Source organism: Pongo pygmaeus, chromosome 8, assembly GCF_028885625.2.
Source record: "Pongo pygmaeus isolate AG05252 chromosome 8, NHGRI_mPonPyg2-v2.0_pri, whole genome shotgun sequence".
Classification (NCBI taxonomy): domain Eukaryota; kingdom Metazoa; phylum Chordata; class Mammalia; order Primates; family Hominidae; genus Pongo; species Pongo pygmaeus.
The window spans coordinates 122,378,809-122,393,951 of NC_072381.2; the positions used below are offsets into that span (position 1 = coordinate 122,378,809).

General features: G+C 40.2%; 1 protein-coding gene across 7 annotated transcripts in view; it reads right to left on the reverse strand.

Moving 5' to 3' along the window:
* The window catches only part of SHTN1 (shootin 1), a 121,692-nt gene extending 108,435 nt beyond the window's left edge, over window positions 1-13,257 (reverse strand). For 5 of the 7 annotated variants that reach the window (XM_063670312.1, XM_063670311.1, XM_063670313.1 and 2 more), the window contains exon 1: window positions 12,654-13,250. In XM_063670312.1, coding sequence (XP_063526382.1) covers window positions 12,654-12,711 — 58 coding nt within the window. In that variant the 5' untranslated portion in view covers window positions 12,712-13,250. Of the gene's footprint in view, window positions 1-12,653 lie in introns of all 7 variants that reach the window. The other 2 variants (XM_054435909.2, XM_054435910.2) reach the window with 2 other exon arrangements.
* Window positions 13,258-15,143: the final 1,886 nt, after the last annotated feature.

Here is a 15,143-nt window from a genome sequence, read left to right on the forward strand (position 1 = left end):
CCCAAACTCTGTTTTTTGTGAAAATTTACATTACTTCTCTGTGCCTTTGAGATACACATTCCTTAACTAGTATTACCTGAGAAACTATCCCTTTTAAAATGCAAACTTCTGGGAGACGATTCTTAGGGGGGGAAAAAAAGAGAGGAAAGAGAAGCCAGGAATATATACTGTTTGTCCTCGAGGAAATCTGATAATGAGATGCTTTAAAGAATTTTATTTTTAAAGATCTCTATGGTCAGAAGTTGGCTTAATTGAAAGCTGTTATTCAGATTACAATGCATTTTTGAGGCCTCTTTGTTCTCTCTATTGGATCCAACTGTCATTTATAAATCAGTGAGTTTTATATCATTATACCTATCTCATGGCTGAACATTTTTTAAATGAAAGCTGTAGTATCTTTTTTGTCTGTATTTTTTATGTATACATGTTTTCTTTTCTTTTTTTTTTTTTTGAGACGGAGTCTCGCTCTATTGCCCAGGCTGGAGTGCAGTGGCATGATCTCGGCTCACTGCAACCTCCACCTCCCAGGTTCAAGCGATTCTCCTGCCTCAGCCTCCCGAGTAGCTGGGACTAAAAGGCACGTGCCACCACGCCCGGCTAATTTTTTGTATTTTTAGTAGAGACACGGTTTCACCGTGTTAGCCAGGATGGTCTCGATCCCCCAACCTCGTGATCCACCCGCCCTGACCTCCCAAAGTGCTGGGATTACAGGGGTTAGCCACCATGTGCTGGCCTGTATACATGTTTTCATATATGTTGCAGGTTGTTTTTACATGGTATAAAATGCTTTGAAGAAATTTCACATTGGCTTAAAGATAACAATGAGCATTCATAAATTAAATTTACTTAAAACTCCAAAGATACAGAAACTAACCCAAATACTTTTCAGGTTCACATGACTTGGGCAAATAAGACTAGTTTAATAGTGTTAGCATTGGCTTAAAGATAACAATGAGCATTCATAAATTAAATTTACTTAGAACTCCAAAGATACAGAAACTAACCCAAATACTTTTCAGGTTCACATGACTTGGGCAAATAAGACTAGTTTAATAGTGTTAGTTTAGTAAAAACAACTATGTCTTCTGAGTTACAAGAAAAAAACTACCATATATAACTAACTTTAGAGTTCTTGCTTGGGTAGTAACTGCCTAACATACATGTGCTGTAAAATGGATACGAGAAAAATAACCTGAGATGATGCCTAGCTTTATCTGTCCCATAAAATTTTCCAAGCATATTTATTAAAATGAGTGAATTAAACAGATATAGCAGGGTAAGAGTTTATACAGGTATTTTTAAATAACGTATTTTATAATATGTTTGCTTACAAAGGTTTCGAAATCTCTTTGGTTACCATATCCTTAGAGTTTTGTGAAATTAAATTAAATGATGAATATTCATTGAGTATATAGATCATTTTCAAGTAAGATAAAATGTTTAAACATTAATTGCTAAATATAAATTTAAGTTTATCTACTTTTGGCTTCTCACTGCAAAGAAACTAAAGATATCTGAGTCTGTTAGCAAGCTTTAAAAATTGTACTTTGAGGAAACACATATTTCTAACATATTATAAAGTGATATTAGTCTACGGAATGCTGGTTCAAAATTGCTAAGGATTAAAACTCTAATTAATATATGTAATTAAGGCTACTAGAAATAAGAGGAACAATTCTGTATGCAAAGTTTACAAGTAAAATAAGATATATTTTTGGTGAGAAAGTTATAAGCAAGATATGAGGATCTGTTTTTGTTGAGGAAAGGTGATTTTGTCTAAGTAGATGTTATTTAAAGGTTGAAAAATGAATGAAGAAATGATATAGAGAAAACTAAATGGATACAGAAAGTTGGGAAGAGAAAAGAGAGCAAGAGAAAGTCTTGTATGGTTAAACTAACAAAAGTTGAATTAATTTATTATGAGATTTAAAATGGAGCCTTGATATCTAAAGTATACTGATACAAAACTAAAATTTGGTCTTTTTTAAAAGCAAGATTTTCCTATAGCATTGACAAGAGAAAATAAAAGATTTTTGTTCACCTTTTTAGTCAACTGTAGAGACAGAGAGAGAAGGGGAAAGAGGGAAGGGGAAGGGAAGATTCTGTGTTTCATCAAGATGATTCCCTGTGCTTCACATTGTCTTTATTGGGTCTTTGATTACTTTAGAAAATTGAGTTAAAGAGTTAAGGTTTTTCTACAACTATATGCCTTCCTATTTGCTTTTGAAGCCTTTATCACTCTGATTAAATATTATTTCACAATCAGAATGACTATTATTTCACAGTGACCTGTGATCCTATTTTGATTGTTTTGAATCTTTTTTACAAACTTCCCAAAACCAAATTGTAAATGATGTCTTTTTTACCTTAAACTAACTTTAGGATTTCCAGAGGGCTCCCTGGAAGTCTGAAAGTGACATATTAAACCCATTAGGTTTATTCTGCATGCTAAATTATGTAAGAAACATTGTCAAATAACATGTAATGCTAACCTTGGAGTTATTATTTGTATGAATGTTATTGATGTGTTTCAAAACTATGATATTCCCAGAAATCTAATATGCTACCTGTCATAATTCTGATTATATTAAATTGTTGTATCTCACAAACAACCAAATTTCCTTGTCAACTGCATTATTATCATAATGAACTCCCATCAGATCTTTAACCATGGCCATTTTAAGTCTTGTTGTCCACATTTATTATAACTGCTTTATTCTGATGCTCTTTCTAAAAGCTTTTTGCAAGCAATTATAATCCTAAAGTATTGGGTCTTCAAGGAGGTATATGGGAAGAACAAAAAGAACTCTGACCTGTACAGGTCTCTGATAACTTTAAGGAAATACCAGTGGACTAGGTATGAATTCCAGAACTCTAAAGGAGAAACTGAACTCCTAAAATTGCTAACATCGAGCAAAATTAAGAATTAATTACATGGGACTAAAATGATGAGGGACTGTGATTTTTATGACTTTTTTGTTAGAAACACTACTGATTCTTTTATTTTCCAGATTTAGGAAAACATTTTTTTCTTTTGCGCTATCTATAGCTTAAGACAATTTGGTAAAGTATACTTTTGCAAATAGAATTGAAACATCTACTTTTCTTCCTTACCTGATCCCTCCAAAATTTGGAAACTATTCATGAGTATTCTTATTTTTAGGATAATATAGGCATTTGCATAAGTTCAGTAAGAATCCATTCTTCTTTTAATAGGACACAATTGAAAACACTGGTTATATTGCCAAAGCTTGATGAGAATGTTGTATTTTCTGATATGACCAGTTTTCGGGAACTGAGGTCCCTAGAGGAACCTCAGTTTAATGGGGCCAATAAAGGCACCCTGGAAATACTGGCCTTGTACCTTGAATACATGGTTCAAATGGTTGCCTTATAGGTGGGTAAAGAATGTCACCTTCCTGACAGGCCCAGGAACATCAGGAATCTAGGGAAGAGAGCTATCTATCCAAGACTACTATAGGCACAATCTGATGTTGAGTCCTAAGCTTGGCTTCTTAGCCTAAGGAGGCATTTTTTTAAGCCTAATCCGAGATTCCTTATGAAGAGTTCCAGCAAAGCAGATTTTAAAAGGGCTTACATAGTCAATCACTATTCTTGCTGCATTTATGTAAATAATTAGGCCAAGTATAACAGACAAAAGCTTATTTTACAAATAAACTGGTCTTACTGATTCTCTTTGGTAGAAATTAGTGTGAGAGAGGAAAAATATTTTCAGAAAAATAATAGTTCAGAAACTATAGTTCACCCATTACTAGATTCTAGCCCTGTTCGTTGTTTTTGAGATTTTATTATTTACCTGCAATCTGGAATGGATCCTAAATTCTTTTAGTTTTTTCTTATACCTGGCTGTGAGTCTCCAAACTAACATTTCCAATTTTTCTCCCACCCTTTGACCTGGAATCACTGAAATTAAAATTGGGCTTTTTCTGAAGCTATGCAAGCTAAAGCTGGACAACTTGATACAAACATAAGAGAAATCACCACAACAGCTTTTGTATCGACCTTTATGATATTTAAACTACAAACAAGGAAAATCTGTCAGATTGCAACTGCCTGCCCCACTCCAGCTGAAGACACTTTGAGCCTAAGATGTATAAATCCTCTCAACTGGCTGCTCTCCAGACTCAGAAACTAATTTATAGACTGCTCTAAACATTAACCTTGCTTTTCCTTTTTTTACCATAGAAATGTCTCTTATTAAGTATTTGTATGCTTACACCACATAGAAACCTAACATTAAAGAGATCACCCATAACACCACCTCTTGAAATAAAACATGACTGTTTACCTAAACTAACCTAGTCTCAGGACTAAGAGACTGACTCAATAAGATATGAGACAATATACTTTATTCTTTTCTGCTGGTTCCAATCTGGTTTTCTTCCCCTTTGCCAATCACTTATCTCACAACCATACCTCTCCAAAGCTACCAGCCTAGCACATAATATGTGAGACTTTCTGAAAGTAAAGTTTCAAAGGAGAGAACTGAAGGAAACCAGCCCATCTCCCCAAAATATGAAAGACCTTTGAGCTAAAGATAATTAGGATGCAGGAAACTATCTGCCTTCCCTCTGTCTGCCTAAAAGCAGGACACAGAATTACAAAGACAAGAGGTCTATCTTCTCCCCATTTCCCACCTAAAAACAAGATACCCATTCTCCTTTACAACCCGTATCACCTCAGAGATGGTGGCAGAGAAATCTGCGAGTAGACTTTACCCCAGGAGTTTCCCCATAAACTCACCTTCCCACATTCTCCTGCCTTTGAAAGCCTGGAACTGCTTTCCTTTGTCCTAACACTTTTCTAAATGTATTGTTCTTTGTTGAAGACAGTATGTTGAGCCACTGCTTATTTTTCTCCCTTGCGATGTGCACTGCATGCATTAATAAACTTGCTTGTTCATATGTCTTTTGTTACAGGTATCTGTCCCAATTATGAACTTACAAGGTTTGAGGGAAAAATTATTTTTTCTACCCTTCAATACTTAAGGCATCTCTTGACTATGATGGTTTCTCAGACTTTACTCATTTTTATGACCCTGACAGTTTGGAGAAGTGCTGATCGGGTATTTTGCAGAACGTCTCTCAATAGGGATTTGCTGATATTTTCCTCATGAGTCGACTGGCTTTATGGGTTTTTAGGGGAAGACCACAAAGGTAAAATGCCAATTCATCACATCACACTATCATGCTATCAACATGCCTTATCATTGTTGATGTTGGCCTTGATCATCTAGCTGACCTAGTGTTTGTCAGGTTTCTCCACTGTAAAGTTACTGGTTCCCCCTTTTCCATATTGTAGTCTTTGGCAGGAATTCACTATGTGCGGCCCACATTGAAGAATCAGGGAGTTAGGGCCGGGCGTGATGGCTCACGCCTGTAATCCCAGCACTTTGGGAGGCTGAGGCGGGTGGATCACAAGGTCAGGAGACCGAAACCATCCTGGCTAACACGGTGAAACACTGTCTCTACTAAAAATACATAAAAACACTGTCTCTACTAAAAATACATAAAATAGTCAGGTGTGGTGGCGGGTGCCTGTAGTCCCAGCTACTCGGGAGACTGAGGCAGGAGAATGGTGTGAACCCGGGAGGCGGAGCTTGCAGTGAGCGGAGATCATGCCACTGCACTTCAGCCTGGGGGACAGAGCGAGACTCTGTCTCAAAAAAAAAAAAAAAAAAAGAATCAGGGAGTTAAGACACACCACTTTGAGGTGGAATGTCTACATAAATTATTTGGAATTGCTCTGCATGGGAGATTTGTCTTTAATCATTTATTTATATCAGTATCAACTCATGAATATTACTTCATACTTTGAATTATAATCCAATATTCTGTTGTTCAGAGTTCTGTCTTTGGACATTGGAAGTTCTTTCCATCAGCTCTTGTGTCTCTGACAGACAGTAGTTTCCCTCTTATCTACCATTTCACTCTTCAGGGTTTCAGTTACCCATGGTCAACATGGTATGAAAATAGATGACTACAGTACCACAAGATATTTTGAGAGAGAGAGAGACCCCATTCACATAACTCTTATTACGGTATATTGTTATAATTGTTCTATTTTATTATGAGTTTTTATTGTTAATTTCTTATTGTGCCTAATTTACAAATTAAACTTTATCACAGGCATGTATGCACAGGAAAAAACTTGGTATATATAGGGTTTGTTATTATCCATGATTTCAGGCATCTACTGCAGATGTTGAAACATAGCTTCCTCCATGGGTAAGCGGGGACTACAGTATCTCCATCAATGTCAGCTTATCAGTTGGTACATTTCCTTAGTTTCTGCACTACAATATGCTCTAGGCTCATCTTGTATATTTCCTGCCCCTTTCCTAAAATTAGCCATTTCTCCTAGGAACCCTGTTCCTTTTATTCGAGAATAGCATTAGAAGCCAAGTTCTGGGCTCTAGATGTGCTCATTGATACTGGTGCATCTAGGCTCTCTCAGCTGACAGAGCAAGAAAATATACGTATATACGAACATATATATATACATATATATATATATGTGTAACCATCCATACCTGTATTAAGCTAAACATGAGTTCACACTGATGTCTCCAACATAAATCCACTGCCAAAAGCATTTTCTTTTTAGAGAGATGGGGTCTCACTATGTTGCCCAGGCTGGTCTCAAACTCCTGGGCTCAAGGTATCCTCCTACCTCGGCCTCCCAAAGTGCTGGGATTATACACGTGAGCCAATACAACCAGCCCAGAAGCATTATTTGTAATAGCAAAAACAAAGAAAGAAAGATAGAATTGTCCGTCCAGAGGACATTAAATACAATGTGGTACGTCTGTACATTGGAACATTATTCAATCAATTTTTAATGATTTAACAGTACAGGTACTAATATAAAAAATTACATATTACATGATAAATACATATGCACATACAAACACACAATTTCTGGAAGGAAAGAAAACAAAAGGTTAACAGTAGTTAACTTTGAGAAATGGGAATGGGGTCATAGCATGCATTGTCAATGTAGTGATTTCATCCTCAAGGAGACAAAAGAAAAGATCTTGGATATTACAATGGCTTATGGCCCTTCAAAGAGTCACAGTGCATAAAATGCCTAAAAAGTTTCCTTAGGATTGTGATAATGAAATAAAGATAGAGAAACAATGGGTCAGATAGAATAGTTAATTGTACTTTTCACTTTACACACTTGTTTTCTATGAGCATGTGTTTATTTTTGCATTTATTTTAAAAAAGGTTCACAGCTGGGCGCGGTGGCTCACGCCTGTAATCCCAGCACTTTGGGAGGCCTAGGCGGGTGGATCACGAGGTCAGGAATTCGAGACCAGCCTGACCAACACAGTGAAACCCCGTCTCTACTAAAAATACAAAAATTAGCCAGGTGTGGTAGCACATGCCTGCAGTCCCAGCTACTCGGGAGGCTGAGGCGGGAGAATTGCTTGAACCTGGGAGGCGGAGGTTGCAGTGAGCCGAGACCACGCCATTGCACTCCAGCCTGGGTGACAGACTGAGACTCTGTCTCAAATAAACAAATATATAAATAAATAAATAATATTAAGGAAATAGTGAAATTCTGACTAGAAGACATAGTTCCTTAGCCCATGCTGCATGTCCGTCTCATGGGGGGTTGCCAAACTGTTGTTCTTCAGCAACTGCTCCCTAACTTTCAGAGGAAAATGCATTATTGATAAGTACCTGGTGATTCAGATGCAGCTGGCCCTTGGACCACACTTTGAAAAATACTGATGTAAAACCAAGTTTGCACCTGAAAACAAGGCAACATTTAATTCCAAACAGCTTTCTACTGGCTGATCTCATATGCACCCAAGATTGTCAATGCTTCCGTTTTCCCAAACTGACGTGGTCATTGTGGTAGGCAATAGTTTCAGACTGTTTTGTCAAAATAATACTCCAGTTATTTCCTGGCCTAGAAGCCAAGGGAATACTGGATGCATCTTTTAATTACTAACTTGCTCTAAGAATAAGCTTGACTAGATTTCCATGTGAACTTAAGTATCATCTCAATAATCTTGGGGAAAACAATACTAACTCTAAAGGTGAAAAGAGGTTTAAAATTGTTTTAAAACCAATTACCTCACCATAGGAAATCCATTTTAAATACTGTTAGCCCAAGAATTGCCCATTATTGGGGTGGTGGTGGTTGTTTTCCTCTTATGTGAGTATGTCCTTATTATTAAATAGCCATCTCTCTTCAAAATTTCATCAACTTGGAAATGACATGGCATTACTATACTGAACAGTTTAGCAGACATGTGTTGTCTGTGTCTGCCCGGTCAGCATCCTCATGGTAGTGTACCCCATTCTGTTTTGGACTACTCCTCCAATCTTTGCAGGGGCTGCCAATTAAAGTATCCTGCCCTCCCGTGGCCAAAGTATTTGAATACATGAGATTGGCCAAACTAGGCCAATCAGACACTCCTCCTGGAATTTACATGCCTAGCACTATCTCTAGACCAGGAACTCCTCACCAGCAGGGGCAAGGTCTTATTCAGCTCTCTCTCTCTGATGCCTAGCACAGTGCCTGGCTATGAATATTCAATGCATGTGGGCTGAATGAATTATACAGAAAATCATGCACCTTAAACAAATGCTGAACTAAGTCTATCATTTTCCCACTGAATTCCGGAGGGGGAGCAAATTGTATGATGTTTTGTAAGGGAAATATCCACTTTAGTAGCTAGGAAATATGCCTCAGAAATAGTATCCAAAGTTGCCATTTCTCCGTGCATTAAAGATGTCAATCAGTCCAATAAAATAAAGCCCCAAAAAAGACAAAAGGAGAATTACCTCATTACCTCAACATCTGCTTGAACATAAGCAATCACACACTGGCTATTTTTTTTTAAAGGGACATAATATAACTTTCTAGAAAGACATAATATAGCTAATTATACCATTCACTAGGAGGGAACATAAAATGTTTTGAAGTAATTCAGAAGTGGGTGTGATTTATAAGACACAGAGCTTAGGGAATGGTAAGTACAAATTAGAGATTGTTCATATTATGACAGACTCCGTCATTACATTTCACAACTTTTGTCAAAAGCAACCTTATTCACAACACCACTAAAGGCTTCACATTATGGAAGGCTGCTGTCAGCTTTGTGGTTTAGAGTAGACAGGAATCTCCTTTCTGAACACTCTCCTGGGGAAATGGTTCAAATTTTGGACTTAAAACTTACTAAGGCAGGGCAAAATGAAGAGAGATTGTTTAATGGGTTCAAACATAGTTAGATACAAGGAGTAAGTTTTAACATTTTGATAGCAAAGTAGGGTGACTACAGTTAACAACAATGTATTGTATATTTCAAAAGAGATAGAAGAGAGGACTTGAAATGTTCTCAACTCATAGAAATGATAAATACTGGAGGTAATGGATACCCCAAATACCCTGACTTGATCATTATGCATTCTAAGCATGTAACAAAATACCCCATGTCTTCTATAAATATGTACAAGTCTCATGTATCAGTTTTAAAAAAACTCACTAAGGAAGGACCCATATGATGAAACCTAAATGGCCAATGGCCATGTAAAAAGATTTCAAACATCACAAATAACCAGAGCAATGCAAATCTTAAAAGGTAACATTTTGCCCATTAGATTGGCAAAAATTCAAAAACTTGTCAGGCCATCAAATGAATAAAGATTGCTATTAGCCAGAGTTGACCAATGTGTGGGGAAATGGGTACTACTGAAGGATATTTGAACTGGGATAATCATTTTGGAGGGCACTTTTGCAATGTCTAGCAAAAGTATATGTCCATGCCCTCTAATCCAACAATTCCATTTCTTCTAAGAATCCATCCTAGAATAAAAAAGTAATTGTACATTTATTCATATGATAACTTGAATAATAACTGTCTTCTCTTCTAGACAATTAATTTGGTGACAAGCACTGTCTAGTTCACTATGTACACCCCTAGTGCCTGGCACATGGACCTCACATATGGTGGTACTTGATAAGTATTTGTTAAAGGAATGAATAAATATGTTTACCTCAGCATTGTTAAGGGAAAATAACATATTTGATAAATAGTGGTTCTTCTTGCTCACATTAAATAGGGGTAGTGGAATTATCACTCAGAATATTAACACTGTGAGTAAAAAGGTAGTAACAGGTAGTAAAAATTACTATTTTCAAAAATAAACTATGTAACCATCAGCTTACAAAACTGATCATAGTATGTACTGTTAAATGCCCAAAGACCCAGTTACCTGTTCTTCCAAATCCCTAGCTTCCCAATCAGTTCTATAGGTCAAACAGTAACTGAATACTTTTGAAGTAAATTGTTTCCACAGTCTGTGATCCAATGACAAGCAAACTACCTGGTTTTGAAATGTATAAAAATCACACTGTGGGCTGAAAAAAATCCCAACACCTTTGTAACTGGACTCACTATCCCCAAAAGTGTACCTTTTAAGAAACACAACTTTGAATATCTAACTGTTCTATTACCTTTCATATGCACTTAATCAAGGAAATATATCCTCTAAAAATACCAATACCAAGGATTTGTTTATTTGCCAATACAATGCAATAGGAGAAAGAGCCACAAATTTAGAAATCCTTTTTCTCTGGCCTCAAACCCAACATAGGAATGGAGAATGTGTTCCGAAATCAAATATAAACAATTTGCAGATTATCTGCATTGTTAATCGACCCTTGATTATATAAGAAATGAAAGGGGAAATTTTTTACTTTTATCATTATTTGAAAACTGACCATCCATAAGAAAATCTGATATCCACTAACAGTATTACCTATAATGAAAGCTCCACAAATCTAGAATATGAATCAAGTTTTAATGTTTTGGGTTGGGGGAAGGTGTTATTGAATATAAAATACCAGTCAGTAGAATCCAGTCCCTCGCTAAAACACTTGAGAAACTTCAGATAAAGGCATTCTGTCCACCCACTAAATTCACTGATGCTTGTGACTTTATGACCTCAGGCTAATCTAGGATGCCAGGTAAAGGTGCTGCGAAGGCCAAAGAGACTAACATTTATCCAGCACTTTCTAGATGCTGGATATCACAGAAGAATGTGTTATGTCCATTTCAGAGATTAAATAATTTCCCCAAGGTCACACAGTAAACAGTAATGTTGAAATTTGTTTGCCAGAGTGTGGCTTCAGAGGAATCCGGGTGCACTTCCCAACGGTGTCTGTGGTTTTACGGAACAACAGGTAAGAGTACTGGACAGGACCTCAGAAAGTCCTCCAGTTTTGCCCTCGCCTTTAGTCAGGTCGGCCTTGATTGACCAGAAGATCCACGGAACGAAAGAGACTCCTCCAAGTTCACAGAGCTGGTGAGCTGGGCCAAGAGTAGTGAAAGAGCTAGAACTAAATACCGGGTTTTGCCACAAAGCAGGGATCCTTCCGTTACATGGTCATGTCAGCAAGACATTCAGAAAAGTACATGTTCCTACACATTTTTACTTCCTTTAAATCTGTATGGTTCCTCCCTTTCTTTCTTTATTATTATTATTATTATTATTTTTTTTTTGGAGATGGAGTTTCGTTCTTGTTGCCCAGGCTGGAGTGCAATGGCGCCATCTTGGCTCACCGCAACCTCCACCTCCTGGCGATTCTCCTGCCTCAGCCTCCCGAGTAGCTGGGATTACAGGCATGCACCACCACGCCCGGCTAGTTTTGTATTTTTAGTATAGATGGGGTTTCTCCATGTTGGTTAGGCTGGTCTCAAACTCCCGACCTTAGGTGATCCACCTGCGTCGGCCTCTCAAAGTGCTGAGATTACAGGCGTGAGCCACCGCACCCGGCTGGTTCCTCCCTTTCTTGACCCACATTCGCAGACCCCCCTTTGGTCAGGGTAATAATGATAATTGTTTAAATGTGGTAGGTTAGCATTTGGTTGTTGATCTGGTTTGGTTCAGAAGTGTAGTAACTGATGAAAAAAATGATTGACTGAAGCAGCTCTTTATGAAAGGATAATCCCCAGTTACCAAGCAGTACAGAAATGTGTGCGCATGGCCTGGCTCTCCTGCGCCCAGCGCCAACCCTGTTAATTCTGGAAGCTCAACACTGGCAGGACGTTGACCTTGCTGACTAATAAACTGCTACAATTGAGAAGTGATTAAAAAAAAAATTATGGCCTGAAAATCCCAGCTGGGCAAGGAAAGAGGAACTAGACCGAACCCAAACGAAAAGCTGGGAAGGGTGTGAAACAGCCCTACAGGCCACCCAGCGCCAACAAATGTGTAAGGGTGGGGCCAAGCTAGTTGAGCCGCCCAAAGCAGCCAAAATATCCTGCCCCACCCGCTTCTCCCGCAAGGAAGGTGGCACTGTGCAACCTCGTCCGCACTGAATTCTCGTCCCTTCCCCCAGCCCCCGATCGCCAGCAAACGCAACCGGCGGGCAGCGGGTCTCGAGCTGCGGGGCCTGACTCGCCCCGACACTCCGCGTTATCCTCGGTCCAGAGCTTTCCCAGGCGCGCCGGCCACGGAGGACGCTTCTCTGCGGGTGACGGAGCTACTGCGGTGACCACGGCGGCCGCCACGTCTCCCGCCCGGCTTCCAACTGCCCTGGCCCCAGCGCCCTGGGGCCGTCCCCGCCCACGGGCCGCGGCTGCCCACACCTGGCGCCCGCGTGCTGCCTACCTTGCTCCTTCAGACTGGTGATGAGCTGCAGCTGCTTCTCTTCGTCCGAGCTGTTCATTTTGGCGGGTGGGGCCGGGAATAAAAGGGAAAGAAGGAGCGGCGCGGGGCACACAGGAGGAGGGGGAAGAAAAAGCAAGATGCCGGTGGCTTGCGGCTCCACTACCCGGAAGTTGGATCCGCTCCCGCTCCTCCTCCTCCTGGCGCGGAGCGCGCGAGTGAGATCATCCCCACGCACCTACTCGGCGGCTGCGGCCGCTTCACCTGCAGGCGGGGCGGGGCGGGGCCAGCAGTCCCGTGCAGGGGGTGGAGGGACGAGGGCGGGGCGGCAGCTGCGATGCCAGCCTGTGGCGGCCGGCGCGGCAGGACGCGCTAGTGGGAGGGCGGCGGCCCTGCGTGGGGTCGCTCCGCACCCTTTTCTCCGCCTCCACCCCCCAGACTCAAGGACGCGGGTTCAGAGAAAACCGGCCGTGGGTTCGCAGCGTGTGTGGGAACTCCACTTTGGACGCTTCCCGGAGGTCGCTCCCCACGAACCACCGAGGTAGAGCGGGACGCAATGAGCCATGAACGCCTGGGCTTCTTCCCTAGTTTTCCCGCAGTGGACTCTGGGGGCGCGGTTGCAAAACCTAGCTGCCCACAGGGGCGGGCCCAGGGTCGTACATTTTGCACCTTGAAGAGCAGACAAGGATCGAATCAGGCCGCCCAGCTACTTAAATGACCATGCCGTGAGTGAAGGAGGGCCCTGGCTAGCTTTCCCCCATCGCACCAGGTTTGCCAGGTGGTCAGAACGTGGACCCTGCTGCACGTGGATGGTGGGGCCTGGAGGGCCCTTGCATATCATCTGGTTGGTGGCGGGATGACCTTCCCTTTAGAGAGGGTGCCACTGCAGTCCGAATGCCGAAGGTCACGCAGCCCCCGGGTAGCAGAGGCTGGCAGTTAAGCCAAGCGTTTGTCCCAGTTCACTGCCCTCTGAACTATTTGAACTCATGTCTGTGTTAGACCTTGCCCAGGAGAGAAGTGGCAGGTCTGCATTGTTTCAAAGGTGCTTCTCCCCAAACCCTAGTTGCGAGCTAACCTTTGGTCACGTCTCCTGCATCTTTGAGCTTCATCTGAAGAACAGGAAGACTAGTGATACCTACTCTCCAGGAAGAGTTGTAAGGATTTAATAGAGGATGATTAACAAAACACCAAGTCCAGAATTTATAATGCAGTTTTTTTTTTTGGTTTGTTTGTTTTGTTTTGTTTTTTAATAAAGATTACAGGTCTGTGGCCGGGCACGGTGGCTCACGCCTGTAATCCCAGTACTTTGGGAGGCCGAGGCGGGCAGATCACGAGGTCAGGAGATCGACACCATCGTGGCTAACGCGGTGAAACCCCGTCTCTACTAAAACTACAAAAAATTAGCCGGGCGTGGTGGCGGGCCCCTGTAGTCCCAGCTACTCGGGAGGCTGAGGCAGGAGAATGGCGTGAACCCGGCAGGCGGAGCTTGCAGTGGGCCGAGATCGCGCCACTGCATTCCAGCCTGGGTGACAAAGGGAGACTCCATTTCAAAAAAAGAAAAAAAAAAACTCAATATTGCTAAAATGTCAATTCTCCCAAATTTAACATGTAGATCCAATGCAATCCCAATCCAAATCCAAGCTGATGGTAAAATGTATTATGGAAAGGCAAAAAACAAAACAAAACAAAAAAACTAGAATAGCCAAAACAATCCTGAATAAGAACAAAGTTGGAGGACTCACACTACCTGATTTCCAAGACTAACTATAAAGCTACAATAATTAAGACAATGTAGTATCGGCAAAAGGAAGATGCATTAACCATCCCAAAAGTTGATCCACACAAATATAGTCAATCATTTTTTTTCTGCAAAGTAACAAAAGCAATTCAATGGGAAAAAAAAAATCTTTTCAAAACTTGGTGCTGGATCAACTGGACATCCATTTTTTTTTTAAAAAAAAAAAAAGGAGCCGCAACACATGCCTCAGAAAAATTAACTCAAAATGGATAATAGACCAAAATGTAAAACCTGAAACAGTAAAACTTTAAAAATGAGACACAAGAGAAAAAACCGTGTAACCTAAAGTCTGGCAATTAGTTTTTAAATACGATGCCAAAAGCATAATCAATAAAATGAAAGAATTAATAAATTAGATTTTATGAAAGATAAAAGAAATGAAAGAGATTAACAATACCTGCCATAGATGAGGAAAATATTTACAAATCACATATTAATTCACATTTAAAAATCACATATTAATATTTTGTATCCTAAATATTTAAAGTACTGTTAAAACTCCAACAATAAGAGTCAACATAGTGGCTTGTGCCTGTAATTTCAGCTCTTCAGAAGGCTGAGGCTGGAGGATTTTGAGCCTAGAAGTTTAAGGCTGCAGTGAGCCACTGCATTCCAGCTTGGGCAACAGAACAATACCCCATCTCTAAAAACTATATAAGATTTTAAAAAAATAAATATTAAAATAAGTCAAAAGT